The sequence below is a fragment of the Hyperolius riggenbachi genome, chromosome 1, assembly GCF_040937935.1.
Source record: "Hyperolius riggenbachi isolate aHypRig1 chromosome 1, aHypRig1.pri, whole genome shotgun sequence".
NCBI classification, from domain to species: domain Eukaryota; kingdom Metazoa; phylum Chordata; class Amphibia; order Anura; family Hyperoliidae; genus Hyperolius; species Hyperolius riggenbachi.
The window spans coordinates 493,367,521-493,395,077 of NC_090646.1; the positions used below are offsets into that span (position 1 = coordinate 493,367,521).

Here is a 27,557-nt window from a genome sequence, read left to right on the forward strand (position 1 = left end):
TCTCCGAGAAACTCTGCTTAAAGAGACCCTGTATCTCAAGTCTTTACTAGACTTCAGTACCTGAGACTAGAATTCAAGTATACTTACATTCCAACAGTCTGCTCATCCTAAAGTGAGGCTGCCATTCGTCTGAATTAGTAAGGCTATCACTATACAGACTTAGTCCTTAGATGTTTGTTGGTGGTGACAGCGGTGGCCAGGTGTATTGGAGAAATACAGGCCCTATACATTTAACCACCATCCATGTCTGTCCTGAAGAATAGAATTGATTTCAGGTTACCGCTCTTATTTCTACGAAACTTAGGTCTGATTTCCACAAGGATCAGAGAATCTTTATCTTTTCCTTATGTGCTAATTTCTCAATTAAAAAAGAGGTAAATTAAGCTCACTGGATATGAGGGTGAAGCTACCGCATGGGCCTCTTATGTCACATTCATAAAGCTCTATCGTTTTGGATCTACCAAGAAATCAATCCTTGGAGTGGTCCTATCCTGAGAAGAGGTTCTATTCTAACTCTCATTGGTCACCTATGGTGGAGGCAAGCAGAAGCCAAAAAGTATGGTTACCGGTAATTAGTTTTCCACGTAGCCTCCACAACAAATGGATATACCCACCTAAATCCATTGCTAAATCTCCTACTGATTCAAGGTAATATTCAATGCACCCAGGATAGGTAGAATGAGGTGGTACTTATATTGCATCTTAGACTTCATGTCCCATTGGGAAGAACCAAGGACTGGAGAAATTCAGCTAACCTTCTGATAGCTTTCGGAGGTTCTAGAACAGGAGTTCAGGTTTCTAGAGCTACGGTGTCTAGATGGATTAAGGAGGTTATTACTCTTGCTTACTCAGAAGCTCAGGTAATAGCACCTGCTCATATTACAGCACACTCGACCAGATCTTTATCGACGTCATGGGCAGAAAGGTCAGGAGTCTCTTTGGAACAGATTGTCGGGCTGCGACATGGTCCAGGCATTCGACATTCGTTAAGCATTAAGGAGTTAAACTCCTCTCCATTCAAGACCAATCTTTTGGTCGTAAAGTTCTGCAAGCAGTCATCCCACCCTAGGGTAAATTTCTCACTAAATCTCAGGAGAGGCCGTCCTGGAGGACGAAGGGAGGAAGTGCCGGCTGCTTACCTGGTAGCAGTGTTCCGGCGAGTCCTCCAGGACGGCCGCCTAGTTCCCAACCCTGACTTTTAACTTTTATTTATAAGGGGAGTGTGGTTCGTTATTCTTCTCTTTGCATAAACTGTGGGAGATTGTGAGGAGGTGGGATTTATACTGCATCAATTAATTATTTTAATTCTCTTAAGGTGTTTCCGATTTGGGAGGGGGGACTTACACAATCTCAGGAGGGGCCGTCCTGGAGGACTCGCCGGAACACTGCTACCAGGTAAGCAGCCGGCACTTTTTTCAACCCAAATAACTATGTAAGAACAAGTGCCTTCTGTGGACAGGTTTTAATGTCGTATGTAGTTTTTAGTCGTGTCCATCCCTAGGTTGAGTAGATTCTCTGTGTATTACACAGTGGGCCCTCAATGCATCCGTAGCTTGGCTTCTTAGAGATGCCAGCAATTCTCCATAACGGCAAAACTTAGAGCGACCTCCATCAGTGCTCGGCTAATAAACCTTCTTCAGATTCAGTACAAGAATTGAGACTGAAAACGGCTTTTTAGTTGAGAGCTTTTTCTTTTAAGTTGGCCAATAAGAGGTATCATCCTGATTCAAAACTTCTTTCTTGTTCTTTGGTCATGTGTTTAATTCTGTGGCTAATAGTACTTTTGCATCAGCGAGTTCATATACTACGCATGTTGTGTAGCACAAGAATAATGTGAGTAAACTCTCTGCTGGCACAGCTGTAAGGGGGTGTTTACATTTTTGCATGGTAACAGACTGCCCACTGTATGCAATGTGTTTCTGTATAATATGTGAACACTGCATAGACGCTCTTCAGGTTATTTATTTATGTAAATAAATAGAAAGCTCTGGATCCCTTAGAGCCTTCCCGGTTTTCTCTTCAACCCGTTGTTTCACCGCTGCCCCCTTCGGTACTCCTGTGCTTGGAGCGAGTGTAACTTCTGAAGCCTTCATGAGGAGTGCTGAAGAGGTATTAGACCTGCAGGTTAGTTAACTTCAGAGGCTGACAATGGTGGAACAATGGGGGGAAGTAAAGACTGGGAAGGTTATCCATGGGATCCAGAGCCTTCCCTCTGCAAATATCCAACTCCTTCTCTTCCCCAAGCCCCCCCATTTCAAGTTCACTTTATAGCGGTTGCCTGTGGTCTGCTGCTGAAAGCCTTCGTAGGAAAAATGGGTAGCAAAGATGGCTGGGTAGATGCACTTTCACAATACTAGTGCAAGTAGTCCAGAGTTATTCACTCAGGTCACCAGGCCTAGAAATTAGTGTGAAGGGTTCTCAGTAAAGACATCCTCATTTTTCCACCTTGAATTAAGTTTTGTTGCAGTTTGCCACTTGGAACTCGATCAATCCATCGGCAACTGCGATTGGTTAGTCCAATTTCCAGCTGCATAAAAATAGCATCTCTCTGATCATCTCCACTTCCCAGGTCTAGTGAGACACATAATCAGTAATTAGAAGGTTAATGGATTATGGTAGTGCATAAGAGAATATAGGTGTACAGCACTATATGATGAGCACACAATGTGTAGCAGTGCATTCTGACAACACACTGCTGTATGTATGTCTGCAACGCTGCACCGTCCCATGCGGTATAATTGGAAGGTGTCAGCCTTGCTGGTGCTGTTTCTGTAAAATACACGGCCACCTGCGTTGTATAAGGCCATTAGAGCTACATGCATTTGTTCATGCATTTTCTGATGTGTGCCAACCATTTTTCATGTGCAGTGCATGCATCAGTTGCTGCATACTGTGCAATGCTTAGCAATCAGCATGCTGTAAAATGCAAAATGCTCAGGGCTGTGGCCATAGTAGTAAGAGATATGTCTGTGTAATACTGATTTTATTTCTGGGAATGTGGAGATGCTCTCAATGTTGGGCTGAGGGCCAGAAAGGGCAGGGAATTTGGTTGTCGGTAGCACGGAGTCTTAGGCCACTTTCACACTACCGCAGTGCAGTGCATTGCATTGGCATAAGAGGACACTGGGAGCCCAATATAGTGTAGTATGTACTGGCAAAGTTAGGATATGATAAATTAGACATACACTCACAAACAAGGGTTATCCCATAGGCAACCAATGTAAATGCAGGTGGAGAGATTAGGCCTGACCCTACTCAGGACTAAGAAGTTGCTCTCTGTAGATCGGAAGATAGGGGTAGCACCCCTCCACCAAGGGTGGATACGATTATTGTACAGCAGAACAGAAGCGTCAAAAGGATAAAATTGGCGGTTAAAAATTGAGGTAGTGGTAGACTTACCACCTCCAAATAGACATAATGTTCAGTTAATGTAAATTAATTTAAATACTCCAAAAGTGCGGTGCAAGGTTACCTAATACTCCTGGTTGGCTGTGGAGTGCAGCCCAAAGCACTTTGAGTCAGTGAGGAGAAAAGTAAAATATAAATGTTCTGTCTCTTGCCTGATTTTATAAAACTTTTCAAGTTTTTATATTCTAATTATTAATAGCTGGAAAGTTGATCCCATTGAATTGAAGTTTTTTTTACCCTTATTTGCAGCGTGTGCTCCTACTTGTTGCACCAGATGTGGATTCCCTGTGTGCCTGTAAAATACTTCAGGTAAGACTGGTTTTACTTATGTCATTTTCACTGGATGTAAGTAGGTGTGCTTGCTCTCTACACCACCAATGTCTCTGTCCTCACTTTTCTGCGACTGCCTTCTCTCCGAAGTCTCTAAGTACAGGGTGCATCTCTGTTTTCCTTCTGTCCTTAGCAAGAGTTTAGGTCCATTTTAACACTGTGTGCAACATTTTGAAATATTTGGCATACTTGTATAAATCTTCTTCTCTTTCTACCTTTGTTACTACCACTATGTTCCTTGCATGCACCATGATGCTGTCATGAAAAGTAATTTTGTTAAATTTGTTACACACTGACAAAGTGCTTGAATCTTGTAGCTAAAGTACAAACATGACTGCATCAAATACAGCAATCGTATGTTCAAAGTTACAATAATGAAAAAGACATGACTAGTGAAACATACTACTGTCCATAAATCAGAATTGTCTCTTATAGACTATTCAAACTTCCTGTCTGCAAATCATCAGCAGGAGAAAAAAGTGGGAAAATGGAGAAGATCCTCTATAATAAGAGAAACGTGTCCGTGCTGCGGACACCTGTCTCTGTGTAGCGTTGTCCATGCTGCAAGGCAGTTTGCATGTGCGCAGCACGGACCCGGGGACGGGGCCAGGGAGTGGAGCGGGCGACGTGTCAGCAGGCGGCCGGATGTGCGGCGGGTGAGCGCGCGCGGTGGGTGGTTTGCCTTCAGGAACACAGACCTAGAGCCCGTTTTTTTTAAACGGGCTTAGGTCTACTAGTAGAAATATAACAAGGTTGTTCACTCTCTGCCAGATGCCTAAAACAAACCACAACGGAAACCAGAGCTGTGGAGTCGGTACAAAAATCCACCAACTCCGACTCCTCTAATTTGCATATTACAATCTTGTTGATTGAAAGTATGTAACATAAAATGCATCTCTTAACTGCCAACGCTTAGGCTTAGGAAGACAACTGTAGTGCGAGGTATATGGAGGCTGCCATATTTATTCCCTTTTAAACAATACCAGTTACCTGGATATCTGGCGGATCTTCTGCCTCTAGACTAAATCTAGTCCTTGGTAAGAGTACTTGTAGAAGGTACAGACGGGAACAAAGAGCATTTATCAGGCCCTAGGCAATGTAACTTTGGGTACATGTAAGAGTGATGTGCAGGTACTCTGCAGGGGAATAAGGCGTTTCTTCCTCTATTTCACATTTTTCAGGAACAATCCTAAACCAGGTTTATGGGTGATAAACAACACCTCTGTGTTCAATGTGCACAACATTCTCAGTGGATTACCTGCAGCTCTGTGTGGAGTGCATATGTAGAGTATAGTACTACTGTGTAATTTAAAGTAAACCTAAGATTGATGAAATTTAAGTTTTATACATACCTGGGGCTTCCTCCAGCCACCTTCAGGCTAATCAGTCTTTCACTGTCTTCCTACGGCACCTGGATCTTCTGCTATGGGTCCAGGTACTTGAGCCAGTCGGGCGTAGTGCACATGCACACCCTCCGCCGCCGGGATCGTACTACACAAGTGGCACGTGGTCTGACTCACTGGCTGAATTATCAGGACTCCTAGCAGAAGATTCACATGGCGGAGGAGGACAGCAAAGGACGGATTGGCCTGAAGGGGGCTGGAGGAAGAGCCAGGTATGTATTGAACTTTTTTCATTTGTCTCAGGTACCCTTTAATTCGTAGTCTTCAAACCAAATTTAAACATATCAAATTATTTGATTTCATGAGCAAAGGGAGTGCATAAATTTGCATAAACCAGCAGCAGTGCAGAATTATGACACAGCTGCACAACAGGCTTTATTCTTACAGCATACATGTTGTTTAGTATATATAAAAGATTCCTGTGTACACTCTATCTATCTATCTAGTCACAATCAGATATGTATATATGCCTTTAAAAATACGGGGACTGCTTTATTGAAGCAGCACAAGTAACTAATTTTTGATTGGTTTATTTCATTTTTGTGGGCTAAGCACAGCGATTACTGTATATAAATATTATTTATGATGACTATTATCTGAGAAATAGAATGTTTTATCATATTTTATATTTTACTTACAGTTTAAATTCATTAGGAGTTGGTGCATTTTTTTCCCCGCCTCTGACTCTAGGCACCCAACAAAAATTGCTTCGACTCCGACTCCACACAGCCCAGTCAAATAATCACCTGACATACTTGAACCTCACAGGATTTCGCACGCAATGTTTGTATGTTTGTTTGATTGTTCTGGGCAACAGTGTGCCACCCCCCCCCCCCCCCCCCCCCAAAAAAAAAAAAATCATGTATGATGTTTCTGGTCAACAGTTGCAAATATTACCAAGTTTAAGAAGCTTTAGAAATCACCTTTTTTGCAGTAGCAGGATGTACAATAAAATTTGAGGTTAAGGGGTTCATGCTATCTTCATTTATAGTGATATCTGTAAAAATCTGTGGAATAAAACTTATTTGCAGGTTAAACAGCAATGGATGGCAAACACTTTGTAATTTTCAGGCCTCTTGCACACTGCAAGTGATTCCGATTCAGATTCCGCTTTTTAATCAGTTTTTACCTCCGATTCAGATTCCGATTTGCAGTGTGCAAGGAGCAAACTGCAAATCGGAATCGGAAGTAAAAAACGATTAAAAAGCGGAATCTGAATCTGAATCGCTTGCAGTGTGCAAGAGGCCTCAAGTTGTTTGAGAAACAGCTGTGAGTTGCTTTCTTGTGCAGGGGTACCAGAAAACTGCATCTGCAAAAAAAAATCTGCATGTTTAAACATTTTGACAAGTGTGATGAATTGTTTGTATTAATCAGTATAATGTGTTTCTGTGCTAGGCCTTATTTCAGTGTGACCACGTCCAGTACACACTTGTTCCTGTATCCGGCTGGCAAGAGCTTGAAATCATCTTCCTTGAACACAAAGATCAGGTAAAGAAAACCATAGGAAGGATTTTTTGCTCCTTTGCTTCCAACATGCCAAATCATCATTTTACAATGGAGAATGCTTTTAATATGGAATTTAAAAGTAAACCTGTAAGGATTAAAACCTCCCTTGGGTTGTACTCTGCTCTGGATTCTAAAGAGGCTTCCCTTGTCATCCCTCACAGACCCCTTCCACCGCTAGGACCCATGGAAAACAATACACAATGACACCGGCAGTCGCCGCTGTGCCCAGACACGGTGGCGGCTTTCCACGTGGCCTCTGGCAGAAACAGTCGAGCCTGATCAGGTCCGCTCTGCTACGCCTGGTGCGTGGCCTCTGCACTTGCAGAGTAGAGCAGACCTGATCGGGTGCAGCTATTTCTGCCCGAGTCCGAGTGGAAAGCAGATACTGCGGAGGCGCACGCCGACAATAGCTGGGTTTCTGGGGGTCCCAGCTCTGGATCCGGTCTGCTGAGGAGGACAAATTGAAGCCTTTTTTAGGATCGAGGCTTCCACCCAACCAAGGTAGGTATCCTTTAAGTGCAGTTTGCATTTTGCATTAGTGTGAAGTAGCCCCATTGATAAATATCGGTTCTCAGTTTTTTTGTTTTTTTTTTCTCAGTGAACGATTGAGCATCTTCCATTGATGGAAGGGAGGCTGTGAAATTAACCACTTCACCACTGAGGGGTTTTACCCCCTGACCACCAGAGCAATTTTCACCTTTCAGCGCTCCTTCCATTCATTCGTCTATAACTTTATTATTACTTATCCCAATGAAATGAACTATATCTTGGTTTTTTTTGCCACCAATTAGGCTTTCTTTAGGTGGGACATTATGCCAAGAATTATTTTATTCTAAATGTGTTTTAATGGGGAAATAGGAAAACATGTGGGAAAAAATTATTATTTTTCAGTTTTCGGCCATTATAGTTTTTAAATAAAGCATGCTACTGTAATTAAAACCCATGAAATGTATTAACCCATTTGTCCCGGTTATAAAACCATTTAAATTATGTCCCTATCACAATGTTTGGCGATAATATTTTATTTGGAAATAAAGGTGCATTTTTTTCAGTTTTGCATCCATCCCTAATTACAAGCCCGCAGTTTATAAAGTAACAGTGTTATACCCTCTTGACATAAATATTTAAAAAGTTCAGTCCCTAAGGTAACTATTTATGTTTTTTTTTTTTATTGTATTTTTTTTTTTTTTAATTACAAAATAAAAATAAAAATTGGGGAGTGTGGGAGGTAATGAGTTAATTTATTGTGTAAATGTAATGTTTGTATATGTAAAATGCTTTTAGGGTGTAGTTTACTATATGGCCACAAGATGGCCACAGAGTGTTTGTTTACATGCGACCTGTAAGCGTCCGGAAGGACGCTTACAGGAAGCAGTAGGAGGCTGGGAGACGCACAATGATCTCGCTGTTTCTGAAAGAAGCAGCAGATCATTGCGGGGGCTAGATCAACGAACGGGAATGGCTTTTCCCGTTCATTGATCTCCGGGCGAGCGGGCGGCGGGTGCGCGCGCACGAGCGGCGGTAGCGCGAAAGGTACGGATTTCTCCGTCCCTGGTTTTTTAGGAGGGAAAAAAGGGGCGGAGAAATTCGTACCGCTGGGGGTAAAGTGGTTAATGTTGTGATCGGTGGTGTTGAGGGCATCGGGGGGGGGGGGGGGGGGGGGGGCTTAAGACACCGACGAAACGTATCCTTAACGACGCCCAAGCAGGATCAATTGGCAGCGGAAACCGATGTTTTCGGCGGATAGTTATCGCATTTGTGTACATACCTTTTGATAAATTCAGGCTTTTTCACTCAGGTATGTTAGTGTTTGTTTTCCTGGCTGAGCTGCCATTACTACAAGGGACTGAGTTCCATAACGCTTAGAGGGAATACCTGGGATAGTTTACGCAGGTTTCTGATAGCAAAATTGTTAGGGATTGCATTTATCAGGTGCTAAATTTCATTGTGTATAGGGATCTTAAATTAAGTCTTAATTTTCCTGGTATATGGCATGGTATATTTTCTATAATGCAGGTGCATCATGTTTCCGACTGCTGGGTGAATGCTGTGCAAGGATCCCGACCAAACATGTGCCACTGTTGCCATGCAGTACGTAGTGGCAACTGGCAATCCCTGCAAAGGGATAAACGTTTCCACCATGTGAATGGGCTCTTGCAAATAGAGAAATGGCCTGATATCTAGGAAGCTAATTTGTAGCAGATCAACAATGCAGCCCTTCTATTTCTTTCCTTTATCATGATGAAAAAAACACACTTTCTTTTTATTCTATTGTGGTGCATATCAAGACATAATAAAAAATGTGGTCCTGAGCAGGTCTTAAAATTATGGAAATACACTATCACATTAATACCTCATGACCTATTACATGGTGTAATTACCCCTGACAAACACAAATGCAGGATCAGTGTGTGCAATTGCAGCTCTGTTTTTTCTTTGGGGGGGGGGCCTTATGATTTGGTGAACTAACCCATTGATCAATATCGGTTCCCAGTTTGTGTGTTTTTGTTTTGTTTTTTTGGGAAGAGTTATCGGTTCTCTGTTTTACTGCATTCTGCATTTTCCTTTGCAGAAAATGCACAAAAAACATGTCAAGTTTGAGTACTGACTAAACTTTTTTTTTATATGTACCGGAGCTGAAGCTCTGGTAAAAAAAACAGATACTTGCCCAAAGAAGAGGGGAATCTCTGGACCCGAATGAGGCTTCCCTTGCTTTCCCCCGTTGTCAAGCACAGCCCCCCCCCCCCCCAAGGACTTGTCGGCAATCACATTGGGGCGCGCTCCTCTTCTGTCACATGCGAGTACAATGTTGCCTGGGCAGTAAGGCGGAGCTGCTCCTGCACTAGCAGCTGCATGCTACTGCGCAGGTGCCACCATGGTCATGCAGTTGCAACATAGCCGCACTTGTGATCGAAAAGGAGCGCAGCCCCGATGCTGAAAGGGGGACCAGAGGACAGCAAGGTAAACTTGATCAGGATTCAGAGGCATCCCTCTCCTTTGGTAAGTATCTGTTTCTGAACCTGAGCTTTGGCTCATTCTCTCTTTAGGTATTCATTCTTCATGAACAGTGCAGTTTAGCAAACCACTTCTATAATGATGTTATAGCTATTTTTTCTATATTGTCCTGTGGCATGAGAAAGAAAGCACTGCGGAATTTAACAGTACTTTTGTTTATTTTGTAGTTTCGTTACTTTGTACTGCTAAATTGTGGTGCAAATGTTGATCTTCTGGAGACTCTGCAGCCACAGGAGGAGACCATCTTTTATATATGTGACACACACAGGCCTATAGATGTAGTGAATGTGTACAATGACACCCAGGTATGTCTGCAGTACTGGGGCTCACTATAAACTGATATCTCTTCATAATCACATTACTAATAGGTGTATGTCTTTAGATAAAGTTGCTAATCAAGCAAGATGACGACTTGGAAATACCATCTTATGATGACATTTTTCGTGACGATGAAGAGGATGAGGAAGGAGAGGATTCTGGGAATGAGAGCGATGGCACAGAACCTTCAGGAAAGAGGAGACGGTTTGATGAGGTATACTGTGTGAAGCGGGTGTAGTAATCACAAGGGACAGTTTGTCAGCAATGAACTGTGTGAGCAACACAGTTTAGATATCAGAGCAACACTAAAAAGCAGGAGCCCTAATTGTTTGCTGTACATAGACTTCTGTCTATATTTTATTATTGTTTATATTGTAATGTTCTATCTTGTATTCTGCTGTACAGCACCACGGAACCTGCTGGCACCATATAAATCAATAACGTTTTCTTATAAGAGCCTTGCAGTTTTTCTTTTAAATATTTGTATAAAGCACAACTCATTTATTTTCTTTTTTTTTTTTTCTTTTTTTATGAAGGGTGCTGTAGAAAGACGAATTGAGAGGCGACGCCAGAGGAGAGAGTGGGAGGCCCGCAGGTAATGTCTAAGATAAACTCACAGCAAATTCTACCAATATAGAACATAAAAATAGTTTCACTCAAAGTCTCTGGTAAAATTTAAAGCTCAACATATAAGCATTTGTATTGTATGTCAGACTATATTTGTTTTCTCATTACAGAAGGGAGATCCTCTTTGACTATGAGCAGTATGAATACCATGGAACGTCGGTAAAGTAATTCTTGATAAAGCTGCATGATTTTTTTGTAACTCTTATTATTATTCGAAAGAGAATGTTATAAACTGTGTATAGCAAGTTATCAAAAACACAGACACTATTGCTCTAGAGGTGCACAATAAAAACGACTGTTTACATCGTAGATGTGAATGTGCTGCTTATCGTAGTGTAGAAATAGGATAATTCTTCGCTTCTAAATAAGGTACAGGATTTTTAATGATTTACAGGACAGTGGATTCCTGCATAGGTGGTGTTAAATGACTGCACTAGATAACATTTCTCTGCAATCATCTGATGTGTTCATAGACAGTCTGGCTATCTGAATCTGCATCCAGCTAGCATATCCAGCCGCTATGCAGACACCGAGAGGGAACTGACTTGATATAATCATGACCCAATAATGTAGCTATTGGAATAATTATCTACTATTATTTATACTGCAAACCTGAAGTTTCTTGATGTAGGGGTTTTCAAACCTAATCAATTTCCTATTGAAACTGTGCCACACAACAGATGCAAGATCACAATCTTCATACATAGTATTTTTATTAAGGAAGCTAGTAGTAAAAAGCTGGAATTTCCCAGAACGTCATTGGACAGCACCCCTGGTGAGACTTGTCTCCCTCCCAATCGTGGACAGGAACTGCAAAAGAAAAGATTTGCATAACAAATTGGCAGCCATACATAAGCCACTATCTTACCACCAGTAACTCAGTTCAGTTTCCTGTCCCGGACGGGAATGCAGAGGAGAGGTCTCCAGGATGCTATCCATGACAGATGATCGGGGGCAACGTCTTTCAGGGCTCCAGGCATGCTGTACAGTGGACAGTCGGAGCCCTGCAGCGTGGAGGAGGCTTCTCCGTATGAGGCAGCAGAGATATAGCGCAGGCGCGTTTTCAGACCAAGGTACTTCCGGGTCAACCCGGAAGTTGTCACGCGCGGCGTCCAGCGTGACTCTGGGCGGCAGGGGCCGCGGAGGTGATTGCGAATCAGCATCAGCTGATTCGCTGAGGTAATTAGCAAATAGCGCGGCAGGGGCTGCGGAAATACGAGGTAATTATGCATATCTATTAAGCGGCAGGTGCCGCGACAGGGGATTATGCAAATAAATTATGCTAATGGGCTAGTCAGCTGAGCCCTGTTGTTCATGTGATTCTGGATTTAATCCTTTTCCCTGTCTCACTCTGGTGGTTTATGTGAGCATGGAGGACGCTTCTGGGTCAGCTCCTGTGCAGTCTGCCAGGCCAGCCCAAGATACCTCTCTGGCAAGTACAATGGGAATATAGATATGCAGTGTGTATATATATATATATATGTGTGTACTAGAGAGGGTGCTAATGGTTGGCTTATTATTATGTTTTATAGCCTGAAAAACATGAAAAGCCTGAAAAACATGATAAAACTGACAAGGGTCAGCATGCATCAAGTGGATCTAGCAAATCTGCGAAGAAATGTGCCATTTGCTCCACTCGCCTGTCATCCTCATCCTCTAAAAAGTTGTGCCAGGATTGCACAAATAAGCTGGTTAAGGATGAATCCCCTGTCATATTTAAAGATCTGATGGGTTGGATGCGGGCGGAAATGTCTTCAGCAATCAAAGAAATTAAGGATTCTGCTATTTCTTCTCAAGCTGTAGCCCCCAACCCTGCTGATGTTCCTGGCCCTAGCAGTGACGCTGCTGTTATACCTATCAATACTGGGTCTTCTCCTACTCCGCCGGCACGTATTCCTGTGCAGGCTAGGAGAAGTAGGGAGAGTGATATAGAGGCCTCAGAACTCTCTGAGGGGGAAATATCTGCATTTGAAGAGATATCTGAGGGTGAAGAGATAGAAAAAGCTGAGAAATCACAGAAATTTGCTTTTTCCCCAGATTTAATGAAAGATCTCCTAACCTCCATGCATGAAACAATGGGTATTAGATCAGAGCAAAAACCCCTGACACCCCTGGACCAGATGTATGAAAGTTTGGCGGACCCCCAATCTAGATTCATTCCGGTCCATTCTACTCTTAAATCTATGATTAAGAAAGAATGGGAAAATCCTGAGAAAAGGGCCTTTTGGCCCAAATCTTTATCTAAGCGCTACCCTTTTGCCCCGGATGATCAGGCTTATTGGGGTCCTCCGCCAAAGCTGGATCCTTCCTTTTCCAGGGTGTCAAGAAAATCAGACCTGTTGTTTGAAGACTTCGGTAACCTAAAAGATCCAATAGACAAAAAAATGGATAATGTTTTGCGTAGGGCTTGGGAGTCGGCTTCATTAACTTTCAAACCGGCTGTGGCATCAACAGCAGTTAGTCGTTCTCTGAAAACTTGGCTAGCAGACCTACAATTTAAGATTGCTAATGGAGTTTCTAGGGAAGAAATTCTGAATGACTTCCCAAAAATTACGAATGCCTCAAATTACATGGTTGATGCGGCAGATGATACAGTAAAGTTGGCAGCCCGAACTACGGCGCTAGTCAACTCGGCTAGAAGGGGAGTATGGGTTAAGACCTGGAATGGGGATACTTCCTCAAAATCTAAGCTTTGTGGTATCCCCTGTGAAGGTAATCTGCTGTTCGGTTCAAAGCTGGACGATACACTAGATCGTACGGCGGATAAGAAGAATTTCCCAAGGAAGCGCCCTTTTCAAAATAAGCGGCCATTTCGGGCCCCCGCCAAAAATGAAGCGGATAACAAATCTTCCAGGGGTAGAAGATGGGCCCCTTATAGACAACAAAGACCCCCCAATACCTCTACTAATACCAAAAAGACAAACAAGCAATGACGCCATCATTCCAGTGGGGGGGAGAGTCACCAACTATTTCGAAAAATGGCAACAACTGTTCAGCAATCAGTGGTTACTGAATATAATATTAGAAGGTTACAAAATAGAGTTCGAGCAGCCTCCCCCTCAAAATTTTGTCCTAACCCCTTGTCCAAAAGACCCATCTTTAAGAATAGCCCTTCAATCAGAAATAAGGTCACTTCTTCAGAAAAGGGTAATTCGTCAGGTTCCAGCATGCCAAAAAGAACAAGGATTCTACTCTCCAGTCTTCCTGGTAAAGAAGCCTCAGGGAACCTATCGATTTATTCTAAATCTAAAGAAACTAAATCTGAGGGTCAAATACAGAAAGTTCAGGATGGACAATATCCGGTCTGTAGTTCATCTCTTACAGAAAGACGACTTCTTGGCATCTCTAGACCTAAAGGATGCATATCTTCATCTGCCAATCCATTTGTCCTGCCAACAATACCTAAGGTTCGCCGTGTGGATGGAAGGAGAGAAATTGAGAAGCATATCGCTAAGAAAGGCCATGGCACTTCTAGGTCTTCTAACTTCTTCTTTTCCGGCAATCCAGTGGGGGCAGTTCCATGCAAGATTCTTACAGATGTGGATACTAAAATCTTGGAACAGGTCTATGACGTCACTGGACAAGAAAATCGTCATTCCACAGAGTACAAAGGCTTCTCTTCTTTGGTGGAAACAGCTGGATCATCTATCTCCAGGTCGTCTGTGGAGTTTTCCTCATCAGAATACAATTACAACCGACGCCAGTTTATGGGGTTGGGGAGCCCACTTCAATTCTCAACCGGCCCAGGGAGCCTGGAATATGACGATCAGTTCACAGTCATCAAACAACAGAGAACTGCAAGCAGTGTGGCAAGCGTTACTACATTTCGGGCCCCAAATCAAGAAGTCTCATGTGAGGATAAGGACAGACAATCAAAGTGTGGTGGCTTTCCTAAACAAACAAGGGGGTACGAGGAGTCAATCCTTATGGGAAAAGACGACGAGGATCCTATTTTGGTCAGAAAGGAATCTCTCATCCTTAACAGCGACACACTTAAAAGGAACCTCAAACCAACTGGCAGACTACCTCAGCAGGAAGAGGTTGGATGCGAACGAATGGTCATTAGATCAGGAAATATTCCAGCAGGTGACGTTACAATGGGGCTGCCCAAAAATAGACTTGTTTGCAAGGAAAGTGAATACGAAATGCCAACAATTTTGTGCCCTGTTTCCAGAAGATCTACCATGGAAAGTAGATGCCTTCTCGATCAATTGGGGGGAAGTAATGATGTATGCATTTCCTCCAGTTCCGTTGCTAGCACGAGTGATAAAGAAGATTATACAGGACAGGGCTCGAGTAATCTTAATAGCTCCACTGTGGCCAAAAAAACCATGGTTCACGTCACTGAGGGCACTAGCAGTAACAGATCCGATAATATTTCCTACTCTGCCACACTTGCTATCTCAGGGTCCAGTATGGCATCCGAACTTACACATGCTTCACCTTTCAGCTTGGAACCTGAATGGGGCATCCTGAAGTCCAAAGGGTTTTCAGATGAACTATCAGAAACTTTGATACAGAGTAGGAAAAAAGTGACTCGAGAAATATACCAAAAAGCCTGGAGAATATTTAACGATTGGTGTAGGGAAAGATCCTTTAACAATTCATCTCTTAAATCCGTATTGGAATTTCTTCAGTGTGGATATAAGAAAGGTCTTAGTATCAGCACCCTGAAAGTACAGGTATCTGCTCTTAGTGTGTTTTTAGAAAAACGATTAGCAGAGGAAAATCTAATTGTACGTTTTTTTCAGGCTTTAAAGAGACTTAAGCCAGCAATTAAAACAAAAGTACCTGCTTGGGATTTAAACATTGTTTTACAGGGTTTGTGTGAGGCTCCGTTTGAGCCATTAGCGCAAATTTCGGAAAAATTTCTTACCTTAAAAACCATTTTCCTGCTGGCAATTACTTCAGCCAGGAGAATTGGTGAATTACAATCACTATCCATTAGAGAGCCTTATTGCACCATTTCAGAGGATAGAATAACATTACGTCCTGATGCAGCTTTTCTACCCAAGGTAGTTTCCTCTTTTCACAGAAATCAGGAGATCTTCCTACCCTCCTTTTGCGAGAATCCTAGTAATGAAAAGGAAAGGAGACTCCATTCCCTTGACGTAAGGAGATGTCTTATACACTACATGGAAAGAACAAGTTCCTGGAGGAAAACTGACGCAATGTTCACCCTTTTTGCTGGAAAACAAAGAGGCAACAAAGCTTCCAAAGCAACGCTGGCACGATGGATAAAACAGGCTATCACATCAGCGTATCAGGTTCAAGGAAAGCATTTAATCTCTCCAATCAGAGCTCATTCTACAAGAGCAATATCAACCTCCTGGGCAGAGAGGGCAGGGGCATCTATAGAACAGATATGCAGAGCTGCTACCTGGTCAAGTCAGAACACTTTTGTGAAACATTATCGCCTAAACATCTCGGCTGCAGCAGACTTATCATTTGGAAGGAAGGTGCTGCAGGCAGTGGTCCCTCCCTAGATCCTATATCTTGTACATCGTCTCACCAGGGGTGCTGTCCAATGACGTTCTGGGAAAGACAACTTTACTTACGGTAACGTCTTTTCCAGTAGTCAGAAGGACAGCACCCCTGCAACCCGCCCTTCTTTTGGGTGGAATAATAATTATGTAAGTAAGCATCTATGCGGTCCGTGTCATCTATTGTATTAACTGAGTTACTGGTGGTAAGATAGTGGCTTATGTATGGCTGCCAATTTGTTATGCAAATCTTTTCTTTTGCAGTTCCTGTCCACGATTGGGAGGGAGACAAGTCTCACCAGGGGTGCTGTCCTTCTGACTACTGGAAAAGACGTTACCGTAAGTAAAGTTGTCTTTTTTCCTTATTGGTCTTTGACAGCAGTATTGTAACTCAACACGTATCAGTAAATAGGGACATCCTCCCTATCTGAAGCATTTTTTTTTATCCATTTGTTAAAATCCAAACTTTATTTCCTAATGCATAAGGACAAATGACAGCCAGGTTTGTGTGTCTAAGAGCCAAATAGTTAATAGCTATGATTAAAGAGCCCTTTGGGTATGAAATGCTTAAAGTAAACCTGAGTTTACTGAATCAAAAAAATGATTTATTTTTTTTTTTTTTTTTACTTGGGGCTTCTTCCAGCCCCCATGTAGTCTGTCAGCTCCCTTGATGTCCACCAGTGCGATCCACTGTGCAGCTGGGAAATCTGTGATACAGCTGGGTTTCCAGCCATTGTGCATGCGCTGTACTAGGCCACACTCCTCCTCAATCTAATCGTGCGCCTATGGCTGGGAGCGTTTTGTGTACACACAGTTACAAGTCTTATGAACTGCATATATACAGAATTCTCCCAGCTACAGGAGTGCAAAAGTAGGGCTGTGAATGAGCTGAGTCACAGATTTTACCGAGGCCGACAGTGGCATAACCGAGGGGAACGTGGGAGCTGACAGACTACAGGGGGCTGGAAAAAGCCCCAGGTAAGAAAATTCCTTTTCTCTTCATCACAGGTGCACTTTAACTGCCTATAGTCTGTGTTCGCTGCTGTGGAACAGCTTGCTTTGTAATTTTGGGGTAATTGGGATTTTCTACTTCAGTATGTTATAAGGGGTGAGAGCGCTCACTTGTCCTGCGCTGCCTTTATGTTACTGAGCTCCGGGAGCAGCAGGTGTGCTAGAGAAATATCTCCAGTCAGAAAGGAAATGTGATTCTTTGATTTAGGCTACATTCACAGTAAGACCTAGCGATGTAATGCAACGTTAAATTCACAACGCATCATTACAGTGCAACACAAAAAAAGAGGTAGCGCACATTAACGCTGCGTTACCCTCGCATACGGTAGGTACAGTAAAGCATACAGGCAACGAAGAGTATGCTGTCCTGTACCTGGTAACCTGTGCATTTAGAGGTAATGCAGTGCGTTACCATAACTACACGTTACAATGCAACACTAATGTTGCACTATGAACGTCCCATAGGCTTATCATTGCAATGTGGTTAGCTGCGTTATAAGAGTTTATAACACAGCTCTGCAATGTCCCCCTGTGAATAAGCCCTCAAAAATGTGACACGGCTGTGTTCAAAGTTTTTAGTTCTACACAGTGTTCTCCATTTTCCCCTATTAGTGATCCTAACACACACAGCTTGCTGGTGTGTTTGCATGGTACATATGTAGGAACGAGCAGCTCCCTTGCAGGATTAGTTAGATGCACTATCTGTCCCAGGGAGGACGGTAAGGATATGTGCTCCTATTCCCTAGATAGGTTTTGATGCGCTGAATGCGTGTGCAGGTTTGTGCTATGCATGTTACAGGGCCAGAGTTAGGACACATATGACACTGGGCTACTCTACACGGTGTATGTGACTACCCAAGAGACTTTATTCTTGTAACGAAGATCCCAGCTTTTAACTTGGCTGTAGCGATGGCATTGATTGCTGCATGATTTTTGTGAATGAATTTGCATGAGGATTAGCATGAGTGTGCGGAAGTTCATTTTGACTTTGTAGTTCTACACGGGGATATGTCTGGCTGTAGAAAATAACTAAGGGCTGGTGCACACCACAAGATCTTTTTAAACGCTAGTGATTTTAAAAGCTCTTGCTAATGCAAAGCTATGGGGGATTTTTACAAAACTACATTGCTCCAGTGAGCACACACATAGGATAACATTAGCAGGAGCTTTTAAAATCACAAAGGACTCAGCGCTTACAGTGAACCCGAGGTGAAAATAAACTGATGAGATAAACCATTCTAATTCTGTTTAAGTATCCCAGGTAGGTTGAGTCTTTTACTGTCTCTAATCAGTAGCAGTCTATTAAGTGTCCCACAGTGAAAATACTGTACATGAACTATTGACCTTGTCATATCTCTCCCCTGTCCTCAGAAGTTGTATTCTGCCAAGAAAACTTTTATGGCAGTAATTTGCTTATCAGTAAGGGTTACTATAGTCCCAACAAGCTACCAACAAGACAGAAGCTATCACTTCCATGCCTAGAAATTAACTTTTTCAGGCAGCAAAATCAAGTGAAATAGCCTGGTTTTTTATGTTTTTGTACTGTGCATACACGTTTCATTACGTCACATATCACCTTGGGGCCCACACTACTACTACCCACAGGGTTCTGCTCCTCTGGCTTCTGCACCACCACCTTCACACGCATCTGCCAACGTTTTTGTTGTTCTTGCCATTGGTTCACTTGCCGAGTGATGTAGTCCATGGATGCGAGTACTGAGATGTAGCCTGTTGTGTGTTTTTGAACATTGTGAACATTTTTTTTTTTTCATACATTTGCTTTAGTGGAGAAATGCAAAAGCATGTTCTGTATTATCTTAAAAAAACACTTGCAAGTTTTCCCTGCATACAAATGTAACCCTGCCTGCGCTAAATTTAGCTACTGGTTTTTTGAGTTTTGTGCCTTGCCACATTTTCCCTATACAGTATAAGAATTGGCCGTATTTGATGTACATAACAGCATTCCATGTATCCATTAGAGGATAGCCATAGTAGAGCTAGGCATCCTTCTGAAGTGTGACTGTGTAAAATTCCTTGTTCCAGGAAAAGCACAGGAAAACGCAGAATTCTAAGGGGCCCAACTATGTTTTGATTTAAAGCTAGGTACTTCCTGTCCTCTAATTGGAGATCACCCTACCCATGCCTGATGCATACAGTACCTTTCACTTCATACAGTACATTACTCTACTGTGCTAACTGCTGCTCTGGTATCTTAATGTGTGTTTTTATTTGATTTATTTTTTGGGGGGTAGGGGGGTATAGAGGCTAACATTTTTCTTTTTAAACAATGCAATTTGCCTGGCTGTCTTTATAACCCTCTGCCTCTAATACTTTTTCATTTTTATATCCTCAAAGAATAACAAAATCATGACGAGTGCTGAGCTAGCAGGAAAAAGTATGCAATCATGCTATGCTCCAGTGTTGCACACGGTTAGTCAGTCAACAGAAGAAGATGAAACCAATCAACTGCAATAGTCTACAAATCAGTCTGTATAAAAAAAAAATGCGCTGCCTCTAATACGTTTAGCCATAGACCCTGAACAATCATGCAGCAAATCAGGTGTTTCTGACATTTTCAGATCTGACAGATTAGCTGCATGCTTGTTTCTGGTATACTTCAGACACTACTGCAGCCAAATAGATCAGCAGGACTGCCAGGCAACTGGTGTTTAAAAGGAAATGCATATTGCAGCCACCAGATGCTTCTTGCTTCAGGTTCCCTTTTTAGGTCATGAACATCCACCACTAAATATCCCCATCATGTGATTCTAGATATATTTTTTTCCTTTTTTTGTAGTCTGCTATGATGATGTTTGAGTTGGCCTGGATTATGTCTAAAGATTCAAATGACATGTTGTGGTAAGTTATTAGCTGAAATAAGTATTAGCAGGAGGTTGTTCAATCTGATAAAATACTTTGTACATAAAATGATGCACTGACCAAGGCTGTGGAGTCAGAGCAATATTTGAGTACCTGGAGTCAGTTACATAAACTGAGGCATGGCAGCAGTAACGATTCTGAGGCGATGACAGCAGTAACAGTATTTCAGCAATCGCACATCAGAGCTTTCTTGGAAGAGTTGAAGGGGAACTGAAGTAAGAGGTATACAGAGGCTGCCATATTTATTTCCTTTTAATCAATACCAGTTGCCTGGCAGCCCTGCTGGTCTATTTCTCTGCAGTACTATCTGACTAACACCAGAAACAAGCATGCAGCTAGTCTTGTCAGATCTGACTTTAAAGTCTGAAACACCTGATCTGTTGCATGCTTGTTCAGGGGCTATGGCTAATAGTATTAGAGGCAGAGGATCAGCAGGGCTGCCAGGCAACTGGTATTGCTTAAAAGGAAATAAACATGGCAGCCTCCATATACCTCTCTCTTCAGTTCCCCGTTAAAGAACCATGAAGCCTGTTAAACTTTAGAGTGAATACGTAGACTTGCATGTATGTTTCATGGTTCTTGATTATTCCCTTTTTTGAACCAAACTAGAACTTTCCAGCAACCCCTTATAAGTACCCAGAATGTTATGACCACAAGGTTTACATATTCTAGCCACATACCCGTGCCAGGAGATAAACCAACAGATCACACAAGCATTTCATAGTAGATAATAGATAGCAGATAGGAAAAAAAAAACAAAGGTTTGTAAAAGTAATACCCTTTAATGGCTAACTGATAACGTTAAATTATGCAAGCTTTCTGGGCTCTAGTCCCCTATAGTAGATAGCAGCAAGGAGGGCGCCAAGTGAGAACTTGCATTTCAATTAGTTAATTAATGATGGTTATGCAAAGGATGCAACCAACATTCTCTCGCATGTGCCATTTAAAAAGAGGGGTTTTATTGGCAGAGACTCCTCAGACGTGGGAACTCTCTGCTTCTAGCTGCTAATGGAAACCCCATTCTGTGTTGTGTAAAGAAGTGACGGATTAAAAAGGCACATTGTGTCTGCCTCCTTGTTTGCTCTATATCTCATCCTTTTACTCCTTGACCACAGAAATACTTGAACTGGCAACATTTTGGTTTTACATTATTTTATAGGAATTGTACAGTAAATCAGTGGAGTCATTGATCTGATTTCTCTTTTCCCCTTCTCTTTGCAGGTGGGCTATTGTTGGCTTGACTGACCAGTGGGTTCAAGATAGAATTACTCAGTAGGTGTCGTTTTTATATTTTGCTGATGTCTTCCATTTAGTGTATTACATGATTTTCCAAGATTTGTTAGCCATACACAATGCAATTTGTGGTAGATCAGGTTAATGATCGTTATTTTCCAGAGTTGGATTACCTGGTCTATCTTCCATCTGTAGATATTACACTAGATTTCTCCAGAAATATTGTTTGTTACTGATTGCACTGCTGCAGGTGCTAGCTTTGTACTGACTGATACAGTAGAAAGCTACGTGAACAAATTCCATATCCATGGAAACCAAACCGGCAAAAAGGGCACAGGACCCTTTTTGGTAAACGCAGGTGTCACAGGCGCCTATAATAAAAGGCGCATTTTGCAATACGACAGGCAAACCTGGGTTCATGGCGGCGGCCGCTAGTAGGCGCCTCAGTGCCCTGAAGCTTACCTTCTTTGCCACAAACCGATATGTAGTTATGAAGGTACATTTCTGCTCTTGATTAGTGGCAATGGGAGCAATTTCAGCAGCCAGGAATGCGGGAACTGAAAAAATGGGCACAGAAATGTACCTTTATGGCCACATATCGCAGTTTTGCAGGAGAGGGAAGTTAGCTTTGGGGGGGGGGGGGCTTTCGGGGCTACTCTTAGGGTAAGGCACCACCAGGAGGGAGTTTTAGGGTTAGACACCACGGGAAGGGGGGGGGGGGGTATTAAGGTTAGGCACCACTAGAGAAGGGTTCTGTGTGAGAGTAGGGCTGGTTTTAGCCATAGTAAATATCAGTAAATATTACCAATATATTTTACTATAAAAATGCAGTAGTAGAATATTGCTGAGTTTAGTGATATTTTACTAGCGGCAATCACCTGCGCCCTTTTTTTGCCCCCAGGCGCCTTTCTTACATGTATGTGTATCTTAAAGAGGAACCGTAACGTCCTAATCTACTCAGCACCAGTGTGTAGACCATGCCCACTTTATAGATGAAAAACAAGTATCTCCTAGTAAAATAATATAAATTTACTTAGTTTTTGTAGCTTTAAGCAGGAAGCCACGCCCACCACACTCATTTCATCCGCGGATGTATATTAATTACCCTACTCGCATTGTCTTCTGGGTAGTGACGTTTAGAAACGTCACCTCCCTCCTCCTATTTGAAAAAAAAACAAAACAGTCTCCTTCAACAAGAGACAGGCAGGAGAGCGAGCCGGCCACGCCCCCAAATCTCCGTCCAGTGAGCAGCGTGTATTAGAGATGGGAAGTTCGGATCTTTTCAATGATCCGGATGATTCGAATCGGATCATTGAAGAGATCCGGATCTTTGATCCGAATCTCGGATCATTTTACTAGAAGCATTTGGGGGTGAAATGAATAGCAGGGCAGGTCTTTCCCTGCTGTGGACAGGAGAAGGGGAGGGGGTGGACACAAATAGAAGGGGAGAAGATGGACAGAGGGCAGGGAGTGGACAGAGAAGGGAGGAGGGACGAGCAGAGAGCAGAAATGTTTGCTTGCACACAATACCCACATACTGCAATCATATGCTTTACATACATTTCACCTACATGCTCATCTGTATACCTTGAATGGAAACGGTCGCACAGTGAAAGAAAGCATTCCCAGAAGTGAAGTGCAGTTGTTTAGTGCCGAGTGCAGGAGGATCATATTGCCCTGCAATCACACTGCCTGCAAAGTTACTGAGCTGTGCTGAGCCAAAAGCTTCCCAATGTGCTCACTGTGCACAACTACGGAACACACAGCCTATAATGAGCAGCACATTGCAGCCAGTATGTGTGCTCTACACATATCTGGCAATGGCACCCATGTCCCCTGTCTCTCATCTACCTGTCTCCCTGCAAGGCTGCCTCTCCCCAACAGAGCAATCGATCTCAGCTCTGCTTCCAGGACCCCACTGCCCGCTGAAAGGGGGCGTGTCGCTCCTGTCCCCGCCCCCTTTTGCAATCCGAATCGTTCATTTTGATTCGGATGATTCGACTCACAACATAGATTCGGATCAAAGATCCGAATCGTTCATGATCCGGACAACACTAGCGTGTATTCAGCTCTGCTTCTCATACAAGCTGGCTGCTCTGTAGTGACACACACTTTGATCTGGCAACCCGCACTGCAGCTGCTCAATTCTATCCTCCTGACCCTTGTCTCCAGGCTGTCAGCAAACTAGATCCTGACCACAAACTCTGACCCCTGACTAGCAGTCTTCAGATTGGTGCAGCAGCCAGGCGGAACACTTGTTTGAAAGCTGCATACATTACATAGTGCATACAGCCAGGCTTCTTCCTGGTGGCAGAGCTGTTCTGCTGAGCCCTGCACCAGTATTGTGAGCCTGTCAGAGGCTGTGCATCTTGTTCAGCTCTCTCCTGCACACTCGTAGTAGATTGCAGAAGTTACTAAAGAGTAGGTATGGCTCAGCCTCACAACTCTCCTGACATCCTGTCAAGATCACATTCCTGAGCTGAGCTATTCAGCATTAGGCAGAGAGACCTCTGTTACTGGACTCTGCTAGGAATACAGGAGGCTGACTTTTCAGGAATGTAAATTGAGAGAGGTTTGTCATGTAGTGTTGATGAGGGAACCCCAGCATCCCTATAGATGTACATGCTTCTACCTGGGTGCAAAGGCTGCTTGCTCTGCTTTTTTTTTTTTTTTTAACAAATCAACAACTGACACTGGTTTAGATGTTTGTTTTTGTTCGTTAAAGTGTACCAGATATGGGAATAATGGGTGTATTTATACTTACCTGGAGCTTCCTCCAGCCCCATAAGCAGTGTGGGCTCCCTTGCCATACTCTCCAGCCACTCTGCTCAATTGTTACCCAGGTAATCTGGCAAGTCATGCACTCTTGTGCGTGCGCAGCCCAGTCATGCGCTTCTGCCACACTCCTGTGCCCAGCTGCAGGAGCATGAGACGGTGCACACGCAGCCGGCCAGATTACCTGGGCGATGCTGGATAGGATGGCGAAAGAGCCCACACACTTCATGGTGCTGGAGAAAGTCCCAGGTAAAAATAAATACACCCATTATTGTCATATCTGGTTTCCTGAGTACCTTAAACAAACCGTAAATTTGTAAGGTTTGTGAATTGTGTGGGCTTTTGTGGGGCAGCATGCATTTACTACGTACCTATGGGAGTTGCTTAGTAGCCCCCTTCCTCATCCATATGGAAGCTTCCATCTTCTGTGTTCCTGTGCCAGAGGTTGAAATTCCCACAGTGATATTCTGTGCCCACAGCAGCCGCAATGGAAGGTGTAGTTCATTGATTTGGTTACAGCTCCTGGCTCATATCGCACCTTCCTAGCATCCATTATGGCTACCATAGGAAATCGCTGCAGTTCTCTGGCAAGGGGAGAGAGAAAATAGAGGCCTCCATATAGACGTGTGTGTGTGTGTGTGTGTGGGGGGGGGGGGGGGGGGGGGGGGGGGGGAGGATATTGTGTTTGCTGCACTTTCAAAAGCCCGCACAATTAACAAACCTCCCTTAGGAAGAGGTTAGTTTAAAAATGTTTTTAAAAATTAGTGCATACTTCCATGGGGGGCACTAGACACCAGGGAACTGTATAAGGGGGGTGAGCACGCCGCTGGTTAAATTGAGCTGTGGTTAAAGGAAACCTAAAGTCCATAAAAAAATCCAGTTTAACTTAACTGGGGCTTCTACCTGCCCCCTGCAGCCGCCCCGTGCCTGACATATTGATCCGCTGGTACCCCACAGTGACCCAGTTTTGGTTTTTGGCTACTCAGTCCACTGCGCCTGTGTGCAAGTAGTGAACTACTCGAATTAGTGATTAAAATGAGGCTTAATTGCCTCAGGTGTGCGGCTGGGAGAGAGAGGGTTAGTAACCCACAAGTCTGTGGTCTTCAAAACATCTTGCACGTGTCCTATTGGACGCGTTGCAAGACTCACTATGCACACTTCCTCCTTCAAGGCGGAATGGTTATTACCCCCTAACAGCTTCCTGGTCAGCACACTGTTAAACTGTAATATCACACCACTTGAGCCATATGGAAACATGGACATTACCTTGCACATCCAGTTGTAACTGACAGCTGCTGATATATAACTTACAGCAACTATTATTTCAGTTCTGACAAAATATTGTCAGAACTGGAAGGGATCACTGTAAGAAGAAAATGGTGAGCTCCTGAGAGGAACTGACGGTGAGGTTAGTATGTAATATTCATTTGCAGCTACGTCATGTGTTTATTTTAAATAATTTTACTCGCTTCAGGTTCCCTTTAAGATATGTATCCCCTCTCTCTCCCCCCAAAGAATACTATGACACAGGATTAGAGTGTGAGCTCCTCTGAGGACAGTCAGTGACATGACTATGTACTCTGTAATGTGCTGCAGAAGATGTCAGTGCTATATAAATACATAATAATATGGTAGGTCATTACACTATGACTATGGTAGGATTAGATTATGAGCTCCTCTGAGGACAGCCAGTGACATGACTATGTACTCTCCCAGCCAACCCCCTTCCAGCCCCTCCACACTCCTCTTGCATCCGCAGACCACACCATAATAATCTCATTCCCATCCATACAACCCCCAGGCACTCTCTCCCTCTGTTTTGTGGTCTATGGAATGCCAGATCTGTCCGCAACAAGCTCACATCCATCCATGAGCTCTTCCTCTCTAAATCCCTCACCTTCCTCGCCCTCACAGAGACATGGCTCACCCCCTCTGACTGTACCGCAGCCGCTGCTCTCTCCTATGGGGGACTGCATCTCAGTCACACCCCCAGACCTGACAACAGGTCTGGAGGAGGAGTGGGTCTGCTTCTCTCCGCACCCTGCACCTTCCGGGTCCTATCACCGCCCCCTTCCCTGCACTTCTCATCCTTCGAGGCCCATGTAATCCGCCTGTACCAACCTCTCCCAGCCATCATTGTGGTCCTATATCACCCCCCATCTGCTCCAACTTCACTCTTCCTGGACAACCTGGCCTCCTGGCTCCCCCACATCCTGTCATCTGACCTCCCCACCATCATACTCGGGGATTTCAACTTACCTATCGATGAGCCTATCTCCACTGCTGCCAAGCAGCTACTCTCCCTCACCAAATCCCTTGGTCTCTCTCAGCACACAAATTCCACCACCCACCGCGCTGGTCATACTCTTGACCTCATATTCTCAAAGTCCACCTCCCTCAGCAACCTGGACATCGCACCTTTCCCTATCTCTGACCATCACCTCCTCACCTTCACTATCTCCCCACCAACAACTTCTCTCCCCACCCCTCAGCCTGGTCGATGGCAGAGAGACCTACGTAATCTCAACCCAAATGTCCTAGCAAGTCCCCTTCTCTCCCTCTCCTCCCACCTACCCACCCTAACATGCCCCAATGAAGCGGCTGCACAATATAACCTTGCCCTCTCATCTGCTTTAGATCAAGCTGCCCCCTCAATCTTCCGCCCTATCAAGCCCCCCAACCCTGGCACAACACCCACACACGTAACCTCAGGAAAGAAACTCGAGCAGCCGAACGGAAATGGAGGAAATCACATCTCAATGCTGACTTCCTAGATTACAAGGCCAAACTGTTACTCTTCCACACTGCCCTCTCCGAGGCTAAACAAAGGTACTTTGCAGCACTGATTGTAACCCAAGCTTCCAACCCTCGACAGCTTTTTGCTACCTTCAATTCCCTCCTCAACCCCACTCCTCCCCCTCCCAGCTCCTCCCTCTCAGCCAATGACCTTGCCAACCACTTCACCACTAAAATTGCAACAATACGCAATGAAATTTCCCTCCTCCATCCCTCCCTTACCAATGCGTCTCAGGTTGTCCCCTTGCCTTCCCTCCCAGCGGCTCCCTTGTCTCATCCACCCCTCGCCTCTTTTGCTCCTGCCACCATTGATGAAGTCAGCCTGCTGCTAGTGGCTTCCCCCCCACATCCTCTCCCTGTGATCCGGTACCCGCGAATACTCTTCGTCCCCACTTCTCTGACCTGGCCCCAGTCCTCACCTCCTTGTTCAATCTCTCCCTTTCCACAGGCATCTTCCCCAAAGCATTCAAACAGGCCACTGTGCTTCCCCTGCTGAAAAAACCCTCACTCGACCCATCCCTACCCTCAAACTACCGCCCAATCTCCCTCCTTCCCTATGCTTCTAAACTCCTCGAACGCCTAGTCCACCAGCGCATTACCCAATACATCAACACCAATGCCCTACTTGACCCCCTACAGTCTGGATTCCGACCTGCGCACTCAACTGAAACAGCCCTCGCCAAGGTGGTCAACGACCTTACCCTTGCCAAGGCCAAAGGCAGTTATTCCATCCTGCTCCTCCTTGACCTCTCTGCAGCATTTGACACTGTTG

At 43.9% G+C, this 27,557-nt stretch overlaps 1 protein-coding gene across 1 annotated transcript in view; it reads left to right on the plus strand.

The window, feature by feature from the left end:
• Nucleotides 1–27,557, plus strand: part of CDC45 (cell division cycle 45) — a 90,057-nt gene that overhangs the window by 11,306 nt on the left and 51,194 nt on the right. Inside the window, exons 2-9 of the mRNA XM_068243145.1 lie at nt 3,658–3,717; nt 6,537–6,629; nt 9,830–9,967; nt 10,045–10,194; nt 10,517–10,575; nt 10,718–10,766; nt 19,899–19,960; nt 21,203–21,253. Coding sequence (XP_068099246.1) covers nt 3,658–3,717; nt 6,537–6,629; nt 9,830–9,967; nt 10,045–10,194; nt 10,517–10,575; nt 10,718–10,766; nt 19,899–19,960; nt 21,203–21,253 — 662 coding nt within the window. The remainder of the gene's footprint in view (nt 1–3,657; nt 3,718–6,536; nt 6,630–9,829; nt 9,968–10,044; nt 10,195–10,516; nt 10,576–10,717; nt 10,767–19,898; nt 19,961–21,202; nt 21,254–27,557) is intronic.